This window comes from Cladophialophora carrionii, assembly GCF_000365165.1.
Source record: "Cladophialophora carrionii CBS 160.54 unplaced genomic scaffold supercont1.8, whole genome shotgun sequence".
In the NCBI taxonomy this organism is placed as follows: Eukaryota; Fungi; Ascomycota; class Eurotiomycetes; order Chaetothyriales; family Herpotrichiellaceae; genus Cladophialophora; species Cladophialophora carrionii.
Genome location: NW_008481833.1, coordinates 13,238 through 34,920, shown reverse-complemented (window position 1 = coordinate 34,920; position 21,683 = coordinate 13,238). Strand labels below are relative to the sequence as shown.

Below are 21,683 nucleotides of genomic sequence, written 5' to 3'. Positions count from 1 at the left end.
TGGGCCTTCTCCTTCCGCACCAATTGCCAATTGTCAGTCCTCAATCAATCGCTGCCAAACTGCACCAGGAACTTCCTTCCCTCTCAATTCATTCATCACTCCCGACAGTTTTCCTTCTATCTGCACCCCTCGACGCCGTCTCTTCGCCGTTGTTGTCACGGTCTTCGTCTTCTCGCCTCGTCCCTGACACGATACCTTGTACACGCGCCGCGGCTGTAACATTCGTTTCTTAGCTGCTGGGGTTTGCTTCCTGCCCGGTTCCTTGGAAGACAAGTTCTTCCAGCCCTTCGCTTCATCTTGGACGGTCGACGACAATTCCACTCACATCCTTTAATCCACCTTCGTTTCGCTCAGTCGCCGCTTAACTCGACCACCACTTCACGCCACCACCCGTGTGTCTCAAGCCAATCAGTCAGGTACTCACATGTGGTGATGCCGGGACTTGGTTGTACACTTTGAAAAACATCACCACATCAAGGTGTGTATCTCACACCGCTTCCAGATCGAATGGAATCTTGGTGATGGTGACATATTGACTCGGGCCTGCAGTTAAGCTCTTCCTGAAAGATCAGAGATTCTCCTTCGAGCCCCAACGCCGAAACGAACTTATCGAAACACGAAGGTTGCATCAACGAGCGGCACCTGGTGCTGAAACGGCTGATAAGAAAATCTGAAAAATGGCTGCTTTGGTGCAGACGCTGCCTCCTCAGACAACAACGGTCACAATGCTAGGGCGGCCCTCTTCCTCTGGGGGCTATCCCTCACAAGCCTCGCACAGCCAGATGAGGAACCACCAGCAGCCGACTCGATATAACATGCCAGCAACTGGCTATAGGGGCGTGCCCGCCAGTGGCCCCATCGCCCCTTATGCCTTTACATCTACACCGCAGTTGCCCTCCATCAACACTCGTCCTCTCGCACTCAACTCTGGTAGATCCATCTCGTCCCCAAAAGCTCCTCACCCTGGTGCTTCCCCTTCCTCACAACCTACCTCACCAACGGGCCTTCCACGAATCGATGCTGGAAATCGTCTCTCGCTAGGTCTGCCTATCATCACCTCTGGCCCCTTGATGGCGCCTCCTCAATCAAATCCCACCTCATCCAAGCCATCTCCTGATCGTTATCGACGAACCGTTCGACGAAGCGAAGGGGAAATCGGTCTGAACCGAGTTGCGGGGGGTTCTGCTTCGCCGTCAGGCTCAGGCATGGCTGCCGTTGGCTCGCTCTACAATCATCCTCTCCAGTCCAACAGCACACCCTCGCTAAGCTCTAGCTCTCAACAATCACACCGAAGTTCTACGTATGGCAACGCCGTGCAGAACAAGAAAGCCAGTGCGGATGATATTCAGTTAGCCCGACCGCAGCCACCCGAACTGGCTGCACGATATCGAAGACGCAGTTTTGGGAGCATTCAAACGGCAGGCCTGAACCACTCAACCGATCCTCAGGAAACGGCATCACCTCATCCAAACACGTTCCTTGCTTCGGCACAACCGACCCCAGCTTCGACAACGCCTGTTCAACGACCGAGTCACCACAGACAAACCTCGAGCTCGGACAGCATCAATTCCTCGAAATCGACTCGATCTTCCAGGCCTGGATCGGTGAGTATCTCGAAACGCTTTGGTTCACCTGTTTCTGACCATTTGCAGGCTCAGTCCCCAGCAGCTGGTAGCCCGGCGTCCTCTCCAAAACAAGAACCCAGACTTGCGGCTCCTTCTCGACCCGGAGATTCCAGCATTCGGCAGCCATCCCCCCTATCCCGACCGGTCAACATGACAAGCGACAACACCGATGAAAACCGCCCAATAGCACCGGCTTTGTTACCCCCGCCGGCAATGTCCACAACCAGCTTGGCTGCCGAACAGCTCGCGGCCGTCAGCAAGAAGGATGCCAAGAAATCGAAATCGAAGTTGCGGAGGGCCTTCTCATTCGGCAGTGCGGCAGAGCTTAGGAAAGCAACTGCCCAACACAACCATGAAAAGAGCGTGGCCAACAGAGATGCGGCCACGACCTCCAAGAGGCACTCAAAATATGAAGATGAGCTCGAGCCAGAGCAAGCTCGTATTGCAGAGAAGCAAGAGGCCGCGGGATTGGGCGAGAGCATCTACTCGGGTCAAGGCAACTTCTTTACCGGCTCGACGGACAATCTATCGATATCCTCCACGGCTTCTTCAGCCTCGGTGATGCTCCGTAAAATGGGCAAAGGGGTGAAGAAAGGCACTCGATCTCTTGTCGGTCTGTTCCGGCCCAAGTCTGTGGTCGGCGTGCCCGCAGCTGATGCTCCTGTCAACGAAGCGAGCTTAGCTCAGGTGTCTATGGTTACTGTCGAGGCGGAAAGAGAAAACGTCAACGTCAACGTCAATCCTCGTGACCAACCAGGAGGTGGGACTGGTTTCCCCAAGCTGGAACAAAATTCAGTCGACACAAAGCTCTCCTTTGATAGCGGCACTGTATCGAGTGATACACGCTCGCGACGCAGTATTGTTGGCACGGAAAAAGAACGTGCCGAGGTTCTTGCTGCCGTCAAGAAAGGAATTCTCAAGCGGACAGACTCCAATCAGCCATCCCCGAAGGCGAAAGCCTACGACTTCAAGGTTCCCGATTTCAACTTGCCACAAATCCCGCACATCAACGACTCACCTAAATCCAGTGCGCCCAGCACTCCCGCCGACGACCCTCCTCGGTCTGGGCATCGTCGGACAGACTCGATTACAATTCAAGAGAGCAATGACCCTGATGACTATTTCACCATGGATAGATTTGGCAGCCTAGACTCGAAGAATACCCCCGAGACACCCCAGACCCTGATTCGCAACATTTCCTTCAGCCCTCGGATTCAGTTCCACGACACTTGGCCGAGTGGGGAATATGATCGCCGCGGCGAGATAGCGACCTGCAATCGGTTGACTCCGATGCTCGCACAGCAGATCAAGGAGGAACTCAACACCTTCAAGATGGCAAGTACATTCATTGACGGAGGCGTATGCTTCAGCTGACTGGTGACAGGAGATGGAGGTTCACGAGTCGTCCAAGGTCTATACCCACTTTTTCTAGTGCCGCGGCAGAGTCGTCGGGCAAGGCGGCTTCAAGAGTATGACTTCTTGACGTGGGTGACGCCGTGGCAGAAGTGGTCAAAGATACGCGTTTACTGATAAACATTCACGAACTCTACGACCCTTGCAGCACATGCGCAGCACAGCATTGTTCTTGTCGCTAGACACCAGCATGACATCATTCGGCGGAGGCACCTCTCGACCGCGAGGACCTATGTACATTTAAAAAAGCTTGTTGTTGCATAACATTTCATTCATGAATTGGGTTTCAAGTAAGGTGTCCGGCGCATGGCAACAATCACCTGGAGGATGGTTGTAGGGAGGCAATCAAAGAGCATACATGTTGATCTTGGCTTGGACATTGGGGCCAGCAGAGGGACTTCAGCATCGGACTTCAGTCCAGAATTTCTAATCGAGGGAGACTCTCAGTTGGGAAGAGTGACCGGAGGCAGTCATGGGAGGGGGGGGTCAAGCAGCTGCCTCCTTAGTGTTGGACTGGTTGGATGTGATTTAGTCTGGAAGAGCGGGATGTCTTCTCCCATCTCCAGTTTTTGGTGAAACGCTGGGAAGGAGGCACGCACGCTGTTCTGCGCTGTGTGGGAAATTGATTAGTTCCTTTCCCTGAATCTATGGACCGTTCTGTGCCTTGTTCACACCCTTCAAAGTTTCTTGCAAGGCTGCCACACAAAAAGGGGGTCCCAGTCACTGCATCGAGGCGGATTGAAACTAGACCACAATAGGGAAAGCGCACGGCTCCGGGCTTGGCATCCATGTCGGGCTTGGCGTGCGACGTCAGCGACCAAATCGACCTGCCACCACTGCGCCCACTCACCCCGTCACTGCCCGTTGCTCTTCATGGCAACTTATTGCAATATTCGCCACCAATTTCAGAACACCGAGTTCGTGAGCCTGGTCTTGCTCTAGCCCCAACCTTACTGATTCGAACGTTACTCTCCTTGCCGAGGACAAGGCACGGCTGAGGAGCACACGAGCTCTCATTCCCGGATCTCCCCACGATGAGCGGCTTTCGAGGGATTGTGAAGGAGGGCTGGCATCCTAAGGGCCGGGATGGCGGCAAAGAGTCTTGGAGAGGCGACTTTAAGGGCATCAATCAAGTGGTCAGTGGCTGACTGTCTGCCAAAACACACAGAAATGCTGAACTGTCGAGCAGGCCGGGTGGATGGGCAAGAAAGCAGATCCCCACAAGCAAGAAGACGTTCACGTGTCCCGACCTCTGTCTAGTCTCAAAGACCCAGCCTCGTTTGGGCCGCCTCCAAAGAATGTCAACTACCACGGCGGAGCTGCGCTGCCGAACGAGATCACACCTCAAACTGAAGGCTGGGGTGCTCCTTTGCGTCCGGACCAGATATCAACCGCGAACACAGTAGCCAGCGGACCTACAGATGAAGAGATCGGAGAGCAGAACAGAAAAGCCGGCCCTCCGTTGCCCTATCGGGCGGATCGAACAGGACTGAAGACAGATCATCTACCGCCGCCCCCTGTCCACCGTGACGTGGATAGAAGTCCCGCTGCCGCGCAACCAGGACCGGTCAGACAGCAACCGAGGGTACCACCAAGGCTACCTTCACGACAGCCTACATTTTCTACACCCACTCCTCCGGCCGTGACCAACTCCCCCCCTCCGCCAGCCTACGAGTCGACTCCCGCTGCCCACCCAGCGCAATCCAGTCCAGGCTACGGGATAAACCAAGCTGCCGTCAATAGATTGGGACACTCGGGTGTGTCAGTCCCGGCCCTTGGTATTGGGTCTGGCCAGCCCTCAAATCCCTGGCGCAACGAGCAGAGTCAAACAATCCAGCCCAGTAGTCCGCCCACGAACGCCCAGCCGGCAACAGACCAGCTCTCTGAACTCCAAGCCCGCTTCGCCCGCATGAGCTCAAGTGCAAGTGCAAGCAGCCAACAGAATGTTACGCCTCCCTTCGTCACACCCGTCCAGTCACCGCCGCCCCCGGTTCAACCGAGCTACACTCAGCCAACGCAGCCACAACCACAACCACAGGGCCAAGGAACAACATGGGCCGAAAAGCAGTCCGCCATGCGCACGGCCCAAACCGCATACAAAGATCCATCCACCGTCTCCGCCGCAGACGCCGCATCGGCCGTACGCACCGCGAATTCATTCCGGGAACGTCACAAAGACTCGATCGATGCTGCTGGCAATCGCGCCAACGAATGGAACAAGAAGTATAATGTCACCGGCCGATTGAATTCGTTTCTCGAGAAACATAGTTCCCCGTCACCTACGTCAGAGAATGGGCCCAACGGAGGCAACGGAAATGCGTACGTCGGGCAGCAGCCGATGCAAGCAAACTCGGTTGTACCTCCACAACAGAGTCCAGAGGTTGCAGCCTCGATATCTCGGAAACCGCCGCCTCCGCCACCCCCGAAAAAGCCGGCGAATATGCATGGTAGTATTGGGGGAATGGGCGTAGCGCCGCCACCTGTGCCACTAGGTACGAAGCCGAGCTATTCGTGAAGTGAGGTATGAGGAGTGGTATGGATGTATATAAGGAGTGGGGGTGTTGTTGCCGTTAGGTTGATGCTTACGCCTTTCAAAGGAAGGGTGTGGTGGCAGCGTAATAGTCTGTTGACATCAGCGGACGGTGGTAGAATTATTCGACCGAAGTATCTTTCTCCGAGGCTGGCTGCCATCCAACAAGATTCAGCCAGGCATGACTTGAGAAAGAACATTGTTGATAACCAAAGGAGTCCAGAGCATCGCTTGATACCATGTGTGATACCCTGTGAGGGCTTTTAAGTTATAGTAGCTATCCTGGCAGAGTGCTTAACGCCATGGTACGTGTCTTCTGTCTTCCAGGATGTAGCCCCTTCTTCTGTAGGCTCGATCTCCCCTGATATGTGCATCCGCAGCTTCCCGCGCCCCGGCTCGTACAGCATACCGACGAAAACAAAGCCACGCCGAACTACCTTTTTCAGCACAGGGGGCTGGAGGTAGGTCGAGTGTTAAAACCTGAAGGTGAAGTTCTAATCAGGATGCTGGTTACTGCGTCCTGTATATCGGGCAGGCGTCAAAGCGGAGATGCTACAAGGGGAGACGATTCTCGTGTGCAAGCGGCCCGTATGTAATAGGCCCATGACACCCGTGGACGGCTTCTATTCTCCTATGCCATACAGTACTAAACACGGGTGAATCGGTCCACCATCAATTCTTAAGATACAGTATCTCGTGAACCCTTGCACGACATGGGCATGATATTGGCATCAAATGAAAGGAGATGAAATACGAACTCCGACGGAGTTTCGTAGGGACTCGATTCACCCGCCTCGCTCCACCTCACCACCATCGTTGTGATTTACGATTGATTGCGATCGATTACGGTGTACGCACGATACAATCACTTTACATAATGTACATACCGTGCTCCTCCACCACGAACGACGGCCGCCGCGGCGGTCTTGCTACTACTATGTACTCTCCCTGTGAACCAACAGCAGAATGCCCCCCTCCGGCCGCTGTTGCTGTTAATTACTACAGTCTTTGCCTGGAGCCGTCGAACGAGATGTACACACGCCATGTACTCCGTAGTCCCCGGCAGCTCTACACTCCACAGCCAATACTAAAAGGCACATAAGAAGATATTCTCCCCCCCCAAAAAATCACCTAATTAGAACATCGGGTGTAAGTAAAGAGGTTAACAACTTTCTGATCCTCATGGGGCAAAGGAGACGCGCCGCCGCCTCATACCCTTTGCATTAGTATTAGTGAGCGGTAGGTTTCATTTGACGACTCCATGGAAGGACTGAGTAATTAATTAACTGCTGTACTACAGTCTATCCCTTGAATTCGCCTATTAACACGTAGCGCTAAACTAATACCAGGTATATGCAACGACGTTCTCTTTGAAGCATTGGAAAATTGTTACCCTGTTTGCGCCATGTTCCACGAAATTGAGTGTATTTCTTGGGCATTACTGTATTGGCTGCATAGAGCGGCAGAGGGACCACAAAGCGTGTTTTACTAGACGACTTCATGGAAGGACTGAGTGATTAATTACCGCTGTATGTGTACTCCGTACAGTCCGTCCTTGACATCAAACGCCAGGTTAACCGCCAAGGTCTTGAGGTCTCTAGCTAGCCCGAGTCATCTCCTCGACGAGACTCCTCGCGGGCAATTGGACCGGCGAGTCGCCGCCTTGGGTCGCCACGGTGATCTAGCAGAAACGTGATTGATGGCGTCAAAGTCCGTGACGAGGTGGTCGTGGTCGTGGTCGTTGCGCGTCCGGATCCCCACGATCACATACGTCGCGCCTAGGTTGAGGATCGGGATGATCAGGAGATGCGGGAGTCAGCTGTCTAGCACGATGGGCGGCAGTGCCGTTGTACCTGACACGCCGGGTGGGGTCGCATCCCCAGATGGAATCGGCGGCCTCGAACTTGACGATCCGTCGGAGCGAGATAGTCATGGCGCGAGAAAACAAGGTCGTCCGTCGTCTGGTTGGACAGGATGATGGCGTACAGGGAGTCGGCGAGCTTGTTGTCGACGAGCTTGTTGTCCTAAATGATATACGTGGAGGAGAATCAGTTTTAGGGCGTCGATTTCGATTTTATTGGAGGTCCAGATCCAGGTTCAACCTTCGCTCGGATGGACATGCAAGTGCGACGTATTCTCATGATACTAGACGCTGTGATGTCGTGATGGGATGGCGGGATGGTATGGGAGGAGGTCTCTCGCCTCCCCAGCCAGGCATGCGTGTGTGTTAAATTACCCCGGTGGCAGCCGTCCTAGTCGCGAGCTGGAATACCTCCGAAATCGCGACCGCAGTCTCGTTGAAGACTCTGTCGTCGACAGCGGGATCGCTTGGAGGTTGGAGATATGAAAGAGACAGTCCGATGCCTTGTGTATTGCAGCACGGTCGTGTTGGAGATATACGGCGTCAGAGATCAGATAGGTTATATTTGGGAAGACTCGTTCGAGGCGTACGTGTTTGGCGCTCCGTATTCGACTCACATGGATGACGGATCCTTTCGAGTCGACCGTCTGGGGTCACACGGACAGGGCCGCGGATGAGAATGTGGCGGTGGTGATCTTGTTGGCATACATTCCTCCGGAGAGTTGTTAGCTTCAAATAGTAGAGCTAGCTGGGCTGGGGCGGCGGCTATGGCTACGCTCGTAACTACAGAGATGTGGTAGCCCAAGTCAAGACAATCCATCATGGGCCTTGCCATATCAAGTCTTGTCTTCGATCATGGAATAGGTGAACAGAAATGGTTTGACTCACTGGGGGACACTCGCATTTGAATTCCCGTAGCTCCACCCTCGGAGGGGCAGCACGATCGACGTTGCGTACGTGGAGGACGGCACGCGTGATTGGCGTGGTGCTCGTCTCTTCGCAGATAACATCGGCGGTTAGGCCCTGCTGCGAGATAATATATTTGAAGTTTGGTTTCGAGGTGTCTTGGTCCCACGTGTCGAAACGGACGTCATTGAGGTCGGCAAAGCCCTCCATTTCAAGAGTCATGACGCCTCCAGTCGACCCTGAGAGCGAGAAGTAAGATCAGCCTGGCCGCTCTGGTACCATGGCAGTACGTCCTAGCAGGAGAGTAAATGTTCATAAGACTTGCTTCGTTGACCAACGTTCGCGGGACTAGGTACCTTCAAATTAATCTCCGAACAGATTGACCGTCGAATTCGTCATCGAGACGTACTAGTCAGACAAGAAGTGTCATGAACCGCGAGCCCTCGGCATTCATAACAAGCATACAAGCTAAGAGGTCCATATGCCAGCATAAAGTGCTCGGATTCCCAGTCTTTTGGGCAATCCAAAGAGAATGTGGACCCTTCTTTGACAAGGAGATCCGGATGACAGAAACTCGACCAGACGGGTTTGCCCATCAAGGGGCAGGTGTGGTAGACTCGCTCCGTCTGGGAACTGGTGTACCTTTACCGATTGCACCTCAGGACGATGTCTTCGCTTCGGGCGCAAACCGAGACCAGAATCCAAGGTAATCTAGGTCTTACTCGGGGGATGCCCTCCGCGTCCCTGTAGATAGTTGTACTGAGTCGTGGTCAGGATGAGTTAGTATCCCCAAAGATGCAGAACGGACATAGGTTGTGGGATTCGAACCCCAAAGTCCGCTCACTCACCCATTCCCAGAACTCGCGGGACATGAAGGTCACTCTGTTCCGCTGAAGATGTCTCCCACGAGGAATATGACCGGCGTCAATAGCTTTGTGTACACCGTTGCGAGGTAGTTAGAGCAAAGCTGCGGAAAGCCCGACTGTGAAGATGGTGGCCCTAGGACGGGGGACGTCAGACACCAGGCTGTGGTTGAGCACCCTTGCCACACTGGCGGTTTGACTACCTAGTAGTCGGAACTGTAGAATGCGCATCGTGTGTTACGAAGCAGAGTTGCCGACTGGGAGACACTTGCTCTTGATTGGAGGGAAAGTGGCACCGTTGTTGGCGAGCAGTTGTCTATTCATTAAGACAAGCGGTCGATTCAGAGGAATCGCAATCATTGCTGACAATGATGCGCCGAGGACGGTCCAGACAATGACTCTCAGACTAGGTTTCTGACGAAGCTAGTGTCCCGTTCTGAAGGGGAATTGAATCGACCGGCTGGCGCTGTGCTTTGCAGAAGGCGATCGACAGGACTATCAAAGTGGAGAGTGGGTGTCCATAGAAAGCGTACGGGGAAGACAACATTCGACGAGAAGTTAGAGAGCCGGTTCCAAAGAGGTTCGTTCTCCAGTGCCAGCAAACCTAGGACCTCCGACTTGGACGCTTAGCGAAGCCTGAGAGAGGCCACTGGCATACTGGCGGTAAGCCGAAGGTTTGTATACAAGTGTTTGTCCCACATGCCTTGCGGGCAGAATGGCCAAAGCAATAATGCCGCCGAGGTGAATCCTCGACCGTAAACGACACCCGGGAAAGCAAGAAAGCGGCTGCGATGGCGCCCTAGCGGAAGGGCATGGGCGTATGTCCTGTAACTGTAGCAGAGGGTGCAAAATCCCAGACCCGAGGGATCCACGCCTTGCTGGGGAATATGCATGCACACCACGTTTTGAGGCGTGGTAAACGCAGGTCCTGATGCGGATCTTATCGTCGATGACAATACGAGGCAGTGAGTGTCCGAAAGAACAGATTCGCTTGTCGACTCAGCCTTGCGTTGATTCAAGAAGACGACCACACGCGCTAGCTTGTAGCTTGAACCCTAGACTCAGCCGAAACAGCTTATTCGGCAATTTAGACTTCGTCGGGACAGCTCGATTTGAGTCTTTCGTCTTATTGCTTGGGACCCATACATGCTGGAGTCTGGGCGCGGACTGTGCTGTCTTTCATATCAATCTGATACGGATCTAATACGGTGATAGTATGGAGTACTTCGGCCGGATAGAGGAGAAGGCTGTTATACGGGCTACCCAAGATGGTGCCAAGGCAAACTTAATCCATTTTCCTTCGATGGCCTCAGCCATGTGCCGGGACATACTGCTCAATCATGTGGGGGATGATAGTAGATCTGCCAACGTAAAAGATATTGGTTTGGGAGGGCGATGACAAGAATCCAGATTGTGTATTCCAGAAAAGGATTTTAAGAGATTGAAAGAGCCTTTGTCGTGAGGGACCAGTTGTTAACGCAGGGTACAGCTGTGCTCCTGGCATTCAGTCTAAGCGAGGCAGCACCCGGCTCCATGGGCAATCGTGAGGGTGCGCCGTCTAGGATGAGGGTTCCCAGAACACCTCAAGATCTGTCGTGAGGGCTGGTTTGTCGCAGATACGGATCGACGGCGCTCTGAGAAGTGTCTTCTGACACACAAAGGTATCTCTCAACCCGCGACCGAGAGTCAGACAGCTCATTGACTGGCTGGGCAAAGTTTTCATTTACAAGCTCACGTTCACGGTTGATTGTTGAGCTTGAATAGACTGCATATAGATGTGCCGATCCCAGGCATTACTCGCTACCACGGCCACAAGTAATGGAAAAGAGAAAGGAGCGAAAGAACAGGAACCCGTGAGCAGCAGGAGGCGACTCTGGCACGCATCTCCTTGGTCAAGTTGGGCCTCAAGACATTACGGCCGAGCGTGCCGCCTGGATTTAAATGATCTGTCGATCGGACAAAGGACGGTACCATTCTACCGGACTTCGATCGTCGCCATATAAGTGAGAGGTGTAGGGTGGACCAGGATCTTTCTCTGGCCAAAGGAGGCAATCCAAAGCGAACTCCGATAAGGGACATCGAAGACGGCTACTATTCATATGCCTGCTACCACCTTCTCTCTTCGCATCTAGTGGAGCGAGGAAAGAAACGGTGGAGAATAGAGGTTGACACAGCACCTTGATCCCTTGGGCAGTGAAATGTACAGAAAGCGGAAACGGTGCAGCGAATGTGGCCCTGACAGCATTGGCTGCGCGGATATCAATGCACGATCTTTCCATGACATCAAGTTTTCACAGGAATAACTTGGTGAGATGAATGGTATTGAACGGCTTCGCAAGAACTGAGGCGACTCCCTCTTGTTCTCTATTTCCGTCCTGCTGGAATAGTCGTAGCAACCAAAGCCGATCATGCCATTGCACCAACTCTGGAGCATGCTGAGTGTGGACGAGCCAGAGTGGCCTGTTTGCCGTGGGCTGCGGAAGATGGCGTGGCTCGTTGTCCTGCACCAGGTGGATTATTCGCGCGTCGTCTGCTATTGTTAGTGGTAGGTAACCTCTTGGAGCGGGCTTCGGCTTCGCTCAAGTCTAAGTCAATCATTCAAACGTCCACATATGTTGGGATGGCTCGCAATGCGCTGTGGCCGGGGCTTCGACATCATCGAAGTGTGGACGTAGCGCCTCCCACTGCGCATTTATGCGTAAAGGATGAACGAGCTGGACTCCCTGCGGAGAGGCCAATCCTTTCCGAGAAGACTAGCACCTATTTCTGGAGGCACGTACTCCGTTGACAGGACTTGGGACTTCCGCGTCATGTTCCATGGAATAGCTCCTGAATCCATCGGGCCTGCTCAATATCAGCAGCGAGGGTCAAAGTCGGCTGCATAGGCACCTCGGACCGTTGGCTTGTAAACACAAGCATTTGATGAAAACCCACCGACATGTGTTCAAATCGCTGTGTCCGCTCTTCAATGTGACCAGCATGAGATTGAAAGTGCCCCCTAACCAATGGTGATAGTGGTGGAAATCACGTGCGGGTCAGCCGATCCGACTACCTGCCCTGTGAGGCGCCCCAGGTGCTAAGCAAGGCTTGGGCTGTTCTTCGCCAAATACTCCGTACTGGCTCTCCGGCTCGCCCGGCCGTGAAGAATGTCCGTTGCAGGGTGGCTGGTCAGAGTCCAAATTCCCCGTACTCCAATATCGCCAGACTCTATGAATTGAGATTAACACATGCGGGTGAACATGCAATGCAACATATGAGTAGTCCATACTGTGTACTCGATCGACGTACCGTCTTTGCTTCGAGGACTCGGTACTCTGTACCTACGAGTACTCCGTACTCGTACTGTAACTCGGATGCTGCCAGTACGAGGTACGAACTAAGATCTCGCCGGGACCTTTTATCCGGGTCGCATGCAAGACCTGAAGATCCTTGAAATCAGCGAAAGGTCAGTGAACAACGAAAAGCGCTGGTCGTCTCCTGCAGGATTTCGAGTCGGCGCCCCTTCCACACTAGCGGTGAAATGTACGTCATTGCTCGGCCCAAAGCCAGACAGCGCCTTCAGGCGGTGTATCAGCATGTCCATGGCAGGCCCTTTCATGAGTTGAGGTGCTGGATCTGGTTAATGCGGGAATGAAAAGGTGGCAGGCGTTGGAAGTGATGATGAACGGTGTTGCAGCATGTCTCAGGCCGTTGAGTCGGAGGTCGGCCAGTCGCAACTTACAAGCTCCGCGTCATGTGACTTGCGGCCAATGAAGCAGCTGCCACGTGCCGCAAGTGGAGTGAGCTGATCTTCAACGGGCAGCGGACAAGAAGATTTGACGCCATCTGCAGCTTTTAATAGATTCCGTTCCGGCACTTGATTGCGCTTTGGCGCGAGTTCTAGCCGACCCCTGCCAGGCCCAAAAGACGGGCGCTGGGTGCGCTGGGTGCGCTGGGTGCATGTTGCAACCTTGGTCCAACGTGCAGACGTGCAGGCAGGCAATTCTGCCCGATATTGTTTTTACCCAAACGAGGTGCGATATGTGTCTGAAGACGGCAGCGCACGGAGTTTCCTGGTGGTCTGATTGCGCCACTTGCTTTGGGACCTATTAGTACAAGTATGAAATTTTGAGTCATACTCGTACGCTCATGTCCCAAGTGCAGACCTCACCGTCGATTTGCAGCTCCTGTGGCGGTTTGAGCGGCCACAAGGCGGTTGATGGCCAAGGCTGCGGGCTGCAGCTAGAGATTACGAGTTCGCAGAGCCACCGAGCGACAGGCCTGATTCGGCTGTCGGGGTTGGGGCTGGAGTGGTGCGATAGGCGAGCTGCAGCAAGTTGCGAAGAAGAAAGAATGGAGGTGAAGCCAAGTGGGAGATGTGGGAAGATGGCGTTCGGATGTCCGCTGGCCTCGAACGGAATGGCGGCTGCCAAGATGTGCTTTAGAGGCGCTAAAAGTGGAAGAGGACTAGCCCGGTGACCCTGAGAGCCCCTCCACCAATCCAGGCCTCAGCACCCGCTGAGCCAAGGGCCTCTAACAAGGACTCGCGCCCAATGCGAGACCCAGGAGATTCCTTGATTCGCCGCACGTTCGTGTGTCTGGGCAGGAGAAGGACGTGCCAATCGAGGGCCTCACGCTTCACGCTCCATGCTCCATGTTTCTCGCTCCTCGCTTGGTGCAGTTAGTGCCTGGTCAAGTACCTGCGTGCCTGCGCGCCTCCTCTTCGCTATTCCGCCTTGATGATCCATCGGTCAGCCCCGTTAAAGGATCCTTCTTGCCAGCCGTCGCCCTCTCTCTCGCCGCAACCAACAGTCTATCGCCCACTGCGCCTCGCTGATCCCGGACCTCGTATCTCATCCTCCAGCGACACCCTTCAATTATATTCCTGCAACCTGCAACATACCGTGACGCATCCTCTTCTGGCCCTTTTTCCAAGCGGACGCTGAGCCCGTGAGCCTGAAAAAAGGTGCTGAGCCGGGCCACGCTGCGCCCGGACTACTCTACTGAATCGACCGACAAACTCTCTTTCGCTCGCCACGATTGGAGTCCGTCCGCTGACCTCGAATCCCTCGGGGTCTTGTCCTGCCACCCTTCCCTCCGAACCTCTGTTCCTTTACATGTCGTGACCCTCGCCTCTCGCGGGGTCGACTTCACTCTGGATCTCCCTAACCTTCAACTGTTCCCGCCCCTGGGGCCTCGTGTCGCCCGTCGAGATCTGCAACCTATCTCACCCTCACACTCGTTCGCTCCTTCATTGACCCAATCGTTCAACCCGACATTCTCTTTAGATTCAACATTCGATATGCCTGAAGGCGCTGGCTTCACGGGAGCGTCCCAGACGTTCAACACGGCGAGTCTGGACAGCATTTTGTCGTCCATGTCCAGCGAGTTTGCCGAGTCAACCGGCGGTCGATTCAACAGTGGCACGGCTGCCACCCAAGCTTCAACATCAGATTCCCCTGCGTCGAGCTCAGGCGTCTCTGGTGATGCCGGCTCGACACCACCGCCTTCGACGACTTTTGCTACCTCCGCATCCCCAACGCCAGGAGTTTCAGACGATGCAACCCTCAGTCTGAACAGTCACGCAACCAACACAGCGACCAATGCGGCAAGCAGTGCCACCGACGGCCCCGTCACCGTTTCGGAGAAGTCTTCTTGTAACAGCCTTTCCTGCTCACCTGCACTCAAAGCCGCCGTTGCAGTCCCGATAGTCGTCGCAGCCATTGCCGCGATACTGTTGTTTTTCTTTTGTGTCAGGCGGAGAAGGAAACGGGCTGGTGCAGAGGTGTCGGAGAAGCGACCATCAAAAACAGGAAAGAAGAAGTGGACGAGACATCTGCGAGCATTTTCGTTCGACGCAGAGTTGCTCATGGGCGGTCGTTTCTCCAGCTCGAACAGCCTTCGCAGCCGAGATCCCAGCGTCCTCAGCCGCTCAGGCACAGCGTCTCGGGGCAGCAACCACACTGCCGAACCAAGCTTGCACAGTATTGACGAAGTGGCTCCTCCCTATCGAGATGCCGTAACGCACGCCGTGCCTCCTAGCCCACAACGATCAATACCTGCCGTTACCACCATCGCTGCGGATCCCATTCCTCGGCCGTCTTCTACGGCAACAGCACCACCACCTTATCGATCGGTTGCTGCTGGCGCGTCACCCGAACCACCCAGCCCATCCACGATCAGAAACCCATTCTCAGACTCGGCACCGGTTAGCCCGATCGAGGAGTCACCGTTCAACGACCCGCCGGAAGCGGGTGGAGCGTTAGCTCCTGCGCTGAGTCGTGCATCATCCATGTATCGCAGTGTTATGACCGATGATGCTACCCCGACCGCCTCGGAAGCTGGGAGCATCAGGGAAGCGGTCGTTGGCAGACGGGTGTCAGTCAGGAATGCGGGGAGCACGAGCGGCGGCAGTAGCTAATACCGTGGCGGACTTTTCTTATGTATCCTAATCATGGCGCGGCGTTGAGAATCTGTGGAACCGGGACTCCGTGTGTGATTGCTGTGGGAATCTGCAAGGAGCCATATATTTGACTGGCACGTGGAACGCAGCATGTCCTTTGAGATGCCCCAAACTCTACTGTACATGATCGAAGCCGACGGCAAAGAAGTAAAAGCTAGCATGATGAAAAATGGAAATGTCGACTACGCTGGAGTCTGGGTCGTCACTGTTTCGCTTTTTATATGATAACATGGTGTTAAACGCTTCGCTCTGTTATCCTGTCCTGGCCGCTCCTGTCGTACAACACAACAACAAGCCAGTCACTGACCATGGTGGCTTGTATTCCTATCGATGTCGAATCACGGCGTATACCAAATCGTTTACAGCAAGTATACAGCCGTGCGGCGGTGCACATGTACAACAATGAGCAACGTCGCCGCTGTAAACCGCTATGAGGTCAGAAGAGTTCAACAGAATTAGAGACAGCCCCTGTACGGAGTACTCTGGAAGGCATGGGGGGAGTCCCGTTGCGAGGAAGGCTGCGTCAGCCAGGACTGCTCCTTGGATCCTTGCCCGCGCTTTGTCCGAGTCCGTCGCTCCCTCTACTTGCTCTACATAGTCCGAGTCGGTCTCGCGCCTCCGGTGCTTGTAGGGGCCATAACTTTCCAGTGCAACCTCGCAGCTGCACGGTGGTTCAGGCCTCGGAGGGCAACTGGAAACCTGGGACTAGCCTGTCACCGTACACAGTATGCTGCATGGCCACTGTACTCCGTATCCTCAAGGGTCTTTGCATCATGGCGAAGCTTCCTTGGCTTACATGGAAGCGACGAAGAACCAAGCTTTCATGCCGTCTGCCACGTCTTCCGCCGGTTCGACTTTCCTTCTGATGTAACATATTTTGCACATCTCCTGGCCATCTGCAACTGTTCTTCTCTGTCAACATGCCATTCCAGATCCACAGAAGTCGACTCTCGCCCTGCGTGTCCAGGTCCTCTTAGGCACTCTCAAACCCCCCCACCGCCACTTATGGCCACTCCCCGCCTGAACGCCCGCCGTGGGGGTTTCGGCATCCCACTGACCCTCGAGTGCGAGGAATATCCGGAGACGGAGGGGCCCACGGAGATGGCTGAGATCGACACAACTTTCCACGCCGATGTAGCTCTCAATTACCCGGTAGTGTCGTCATTGGTGTAGCGAGATTTTCAGCGGGCACCTGTGGGCATTGTCGAGCAGCTCGACAACTGACTTCACCCACAATGTTACAGGCGTCATGGAGACGATGGCGACTTTTGGTGCCCGTCCAGCGTTTCTTAGTGGAGAAATGCTGGAGTTACATACACATCGCACCGAATGTGAGTTCCGTGTTGCTGGACGTGTGGCCATCGGTAGCGAAGGTAAAAGGTGCTGCCCATCCTGACGTGATTGCTTCGTGTTTTCTTAATTTCCTTGCCAGGTTGATGCCCTCAACTTCACAGGAGAAATTCGACTACAAGCTTGTTGCCGTCCATTGCGTCTCAACAACGAGGACAGAAGGCCCGACTCTTTCTCATGATGGCCTCCCACGACGTCCACCAGGACTACGTCCCTGACTCCGATCGGAGTTCATCGAATAGAGTGAAGCTCGATGCTGCCGAGTATGTCGAAGCTCCTGTGACCGTGGGGCGCGAACCTCCTCCGTATGTCAAGTCGCTCAGTCCAGAGGAGCGACGGATCGCGGAGAGGGCTTTGGTACGAAAGATTGATTTCCGACTCATACCTACCATTATCATCATGTACGTTCCGCGTTGGTATGTGCTCTCGATGAGAAAATTGACCGCCTCTGCAGGTATATTTTGAACTATCTCGATCGAAACAACATCGCGGCAGCCAGACTCGCTGGCCTCGAGGACGAGCTGAAGCTCCACGGCACCCAGTATCAGACCGCGGTCAGCATTCTCTTCGTCGGCTACCTGCTCATGCAGATTCCATCCAACTTGTTCCTCAACAAAATCGGAAAACCGCGGCTTTACCTCCCCACCGCCATGATCATTTGGGGCACCATATCCGCCGCGACTGCCGGCGTCCAGTCCTTTGGCGGTCTTATTGCTGTTCGATTCTGTCTAGGTTTTGTCGAATCGGCATACTTTCCTGGTTGTCTATATTTTCTCAGTTCGTGGTATACCAGAAAAGAACTCGGCTTCAGAACGGCGATGCTCTACTCCGGATCGCTCATCTCGGGTGCCTTCTCGGGTCTCATCGCGGCAGGCATCACGAAAAACATGGACGGGACCGCAGGTCTCCGAGCTTGGAGATGGCTCTTCATCATCGAGGGATGCATTACCATTGCCATTGCCTTTGGCGCCATCTTCGTGTTGCCCAACTTTCCGAGAACTACCCCTTGGTTATCACCGGAGGAGAAAGAACTTGCTGTGTGGCGGCTGGACGAAGACATCGGAGAAGACGATTGGGTGGACAGCAAGCAGCAGACTTTCTTCCATGGATTGAAGCTTGCGGTCAAGGACATCAAGATGTGGATCATGGTATGTCTCTAGCTCCTAACTCCCCGGTCAACCCCCCACCAACGCTGACTCTCGTGTCGTCTAGATGCTCATGCTCTTCTGCATCGTGGCCTCTGGGTCCGTGACGAACTTCTTCCCCACCGTCGTCCAAACCCTCGGGTACGGCGATATCGAATCCCTCCTGCTCACGGCACCGCCCTACGTGCTGTGCGTCATCACCGCATTCCTTAACGCCTGGCATGCCGATCGTACCGGCGAGCGCTATTTCCACGTCACTGTGCCTCTCTACGTCGCCGTGGGGAGTTTTATCCTCGCAGCCGCCACCACCGCCACCGCACCTAGATACGTGGCCATCATGCTGATGGTTCCCGGCGTGTACACCGGCTACGTCGTGGCGCTGGGCTGGATCTCCAACACGATGCCCCGCCCGCCCGCGAAACGTGCGGCTGCGCTCGCCGCGATCAATGCCGTCAGCAACACTAGCTCCATCTACGCGAGTTATATGTTCCCGAAGAGCGACGGGCCGAGATACGTCTTGGCCATGAGCGTCTGCTCGGCCACGGCGTTCATCGCCATCTGCGCGGCGACAGTGCTGCGGTTGATCTTGATGCGGCTGAACAAGAAATTGGATCGAGGCGAGTGGGTTGAGGGTGCGATTAACAGGGGGCCACGAGGCGGCGCGCATAAACACGACATCACCGTTCAAGAGGGAGCTATCCCGGGTGAAGCCGCTGCGAGAGGGTTCCGATTTCTGTTGTAACGACTGTCATCTGACAGGTTATCGGCAGGGATGAAGTAGACTCACGAAGAAATGAATAAATACTATGGAACCCAGACATCATTGAATACGTTGATTTGTGACGGCATCTCGCGTCCCTCCCTCATTTGTCTTGGAGTGAAAGTGAAGGTTCTTATAACTATTTATTTGCTCTGTACAGACATATATATATATATATATATATGTACCTATACATCTGTGTGCGAGTATATGTATGCGATTATATGTATGCGATTATATGTGTACGAGTATATATGTTTACGTTTGTGTTTGTGTTTGTGAGTGTGTGTGGACCACAGAGAGATGGACATCTAATCGGGATCTGGAGAACTACCGCTAACCACCCAGTCCACTCGGACTGGATTAGTAACTTACAATAACTTGTTCCCTAGAGACATACCTGACTGTTCACCTGAAGTATATACCCCGGGTGACACCCGTACCGACGACGAATACTCTGTACATGGGGATCAAGACCAAAAGATATGGAGTAAGCGGAGACTCATAAGAGTGTACACGCAGCTGTTTAGACCAAACCAGGACGGTGATGCACTCGAACTGGACATACTAAAGAATTGGGCATGATTTTCAATGGGAAGTGCAAGGGACTTTCCACAGAATGGTACACTAATTGTGCATAATCTTGGATTTAGGAGGGAAGTATCGGAATTTGTCTGATGATGTCTCCATAAGTACAGTACAGTACTAGGGTCTTCCTCTCGTCGGTCATTGACTGACTGACTGACTGACTGAGCTGGCTAGGCAATGGATTCCTCAGTTTTAGCCATCGTAACGACAGTAATGGCCACGGCATCAGCTGGAGAATCCGTAGCTCACTTGAACTTCTGTCGCCGTCGCCCGCCGCATTGGCGCTACTTCAGCTAGTCACTGTCGAAACCAAATGGCGGTGGATGTTCATCGCAGATAACGTCTCACACCGTTGGGTTCGTGGACGCGAACGACGTCCATCGTTTCAGAGCCGAAGATCTGGTCGCCCAAATGTGAAACACAGATCCTCACCACAGGCAAGCGCAGATACTGGTCGTCGTCCTGCGTCCACTCGTATATCAGCTCAGTGGTTTTGCGAATGTCGGTTCATCGCAGAGGGAAGGAGCATCAAGTAGGAATTTACCGGATGCAAGTCTCTTCAGTGGCTCGATGTCGAGCATGTCTGCGTACTCGAACACCAGTACATGCACCGGGAGTTCTTTCACAACAGGGTAACTTTGGCCGTGTAGTCCGGTATCAGCCATGTGGCGCTCGGAGGATGCGATTGCAGTCTGCAGGTATCCCGGGATGGTGAGTGCGTCGTAGTCGTTGGTGTACAAGAAGACCGGGACGCGGCTTAGGATGCGCGGGTCCTCCTCTGTCTGTCTGATCCGCCCCTCTCTAGCTTCCTAAGGCTAGGTCAGTCAGAGCCCAAAGCCAGAGCGGGCGCCATATGCGGATACTCACTCTGAAGTTCCCGTCGGCTGCTCTTTCCAGCATGGTCGATTGTGAACAGAAAATGGCTTGGTGGACCTTGAACTCGGCGCCGTGGCACTCGTTGACGAAGTCGGAATTCTGGCCGGAGTCCAACAGAGCCAGGTAACTTAGCTGTTTCAACGCTGCTGCCATGCTGTAGATATTGAGTTCGAAGTGACGAAACTGGAAAGACGGGTCGAATGTAGAGGCGCGAAGGAACTAATGTGCAGAAAGTGTTCGCCTCAAGGTCACGGCACAGAGAGGCACAGCGGTCAATTGACTACTGTACCTGCCTCAACCGCCCGATTTTCTTCACTGTATGATCGCCTTGAATCCGTTGTATGCCTGCTCCATGTCGAACGCTAGATCCCTAGCTTGCTCTTCACTCAGCTCCTCACTCGTCTTCATCTGATTCAATGTAATCAACCATTGGATTATCTTCCCGCGATGTTCAAAGTCTTGATCTGTGACTTTGTTTACGCTCTGTATGACATCGGACAGCAGAGGGTGCAGCGATGTCTTGGAAACCATGTTTAGACGTAAGGCGTCGAGGAATGTTATGAAGTTCTCGGTCGCGGTGAGAATGAGAGCGCCGGAGAGGTTGGCCTTGGGTGCGGGTGCGCCCCCAGCCCCCGGGCCCGAGGCTGACTGTTGTGAGACTGTGATGGTATCTACAGTATTCAGCCCGACTCTTAATCTCTCCTTCGCTCGCGGACATTCAACCTCCCATCTCTCGCAGAAAGCGTCGAGATCTCCAAACTCCCGCGCCACACTCTCGTCCTGCAGAATGCTCCGATACTGCTTCAACAGCTTATTACAAAGGTCCGCATATTCGCTTTCGGGGAGTGCGTCTTTGATATACGCTTTCTCGAGTCCGTCGAGTGTGCGGATGATACTGTAAATCTCGGCAAGAGAGTCGATCAGGTCGCGCTCTGCCGGTGTAGAGGATAGCTTCACTTCTTCATCGAGGGATATGCGTGCGGACAGTGGGTGCGAGGATGGGAAAGCGCCGTAGGGCGTGGGTGCGTAGGCTTGAACTGGGTTGTAGTTTGAGGGTGGGCGGGGGGAGGTGGTGGTATACATCGTTGAGGTAAGCCGTGGTTTCCGTTGTACGCAGTCCACTAATAGACTGGGCAGGCTGCTCCGCTTCCGTGAATAAATGAATCCGGCTCAGATCCATTCGACGAGTACGACGTACGTGTGTTTTGTGCCCGGAAGTCGATTGTCGCAAGGCTGCCACTGATCCGAGACGACGAGGCTGTGCGGGGATAGTGGAAGCGTCTCCGGCAAAACTTCGGCCCGCTTGTGATTTTTTCTGAACTTG

At 54.0% G+C, this 21,683-nt stretch overlaps 6 protein-coding genes across 6 annotated transcripts; 4 read left to right on the top strand and 2 right to left on the bottom strand.

The window, feature by feature from the left end:
- Window positions 1-677: 677 nt before the first annotated feature.
- Window positions 678-3,057, top strand: G647_08662 (uncharacterized protein; the record flags this gene model as incomplete). The annotated part of the gene is made up of 2 exons (XM_008732970.1): window positions 678-2,984; window positions 3,010-3,057. The coding sequence occupies 2 exons, from the start codon at window positions 678-680 to the stop codon at window positions 3,055-3,057; spliced, it is 2,355 nt and encodes a 784-aa protein (XP_008731192.1).
- Window positions 3,058-4,072: 1,015 nt separating this feature from the next.
- G647_08661 (uncharacterized protein) lies at window positions 4,073-5,553 on the top strand (the record flags this gene model as incomplete). The annotated part of the gene is made up of 2 exons (XM_008732969.1): window positions 4,073-4,174; window positions 4,228-5,553. 2 exons carry the CDS (start codon window positions 4,073-4,075, stop codon window positions 5,551-5,553), a joined length of 1,428 nt encoding a protein of 475 aa, XP_008731191.1.
- Window positions 5,554-14,479: 8,926 nt separating this feature from the next.
- G647_08660 (uncharacterized protein) lies at window positions 14,480-15,598 on the top strand (the record flags this gene model as incomplete). Its single annotated transcript, XM_008732968.1, has 1 exon — window positions 14,480-15,598. The coding sequence occupies one exon, from the start codon at window positions 14,480-14,482 to the stop codon at window positions 15,596-15,598; it is 1,119 nt and encodes a 372-aa protein (XP_008731190.1).
- Window positions 15,599-17,170: 1,572 nt separating this feature from the next.
- G647_08659 (uncharacterized protein) lies at window positions 17,171-18,877 on the top strand (the record flags this gene model as incomplete). Its single annotated transcript, XM_008732967.1, has 3 exons — window positions 17,171-17,391; window positions 17,445-18,138; window positions 18,203-18,877. 3 exons carry the CDS (start codon window positions 17,171-17,173, stop codon window positions 18,875-18,877), a joined length of 1,590 nt encoding a protein of 529 aa, XP_008731189.1.
- Window positions 18,878-19,962: 1,085 nt separating this feature from the next.
- G647_08658 (uncharacterized protein) lies at window positions 19,963-20,512 on the bottom strand (the record flags this gene model as incomplete). Its single annotated transcript, XM_008732966.1, has 2 exons — window positions 19,963-20,292; window positions 20,351-20,512. The coding sequence occupies 2 exons, from the start codon at window positions 20,510-20,512 to the stop codon at window positions 19,963-19,965; spliced, it is 492 nt and encodes a 163-aa protein (XP_008731188.1).
- A 159-nt stretch (window positions 20,513-20,671) lies between these two features.
- On the bottom strand, window positions 20,672-21,442 carry G647_08657 (uncharacterized protein; the record flags this gene model as incomplete). The annotated part of the gene is made up of 1 exon (XM_008732965.1): window positions 20,672-21,442. One exon carries the CDS (start codon window positions 21,440-21,442, stop codon window positions 20,672-20,674), a length of 771 nt encoding a protein of 256 aa, XP_008731187.1.
- Between the last annotated feature and the right edge of the window lie 241 nt (window positions 21,443-21,683).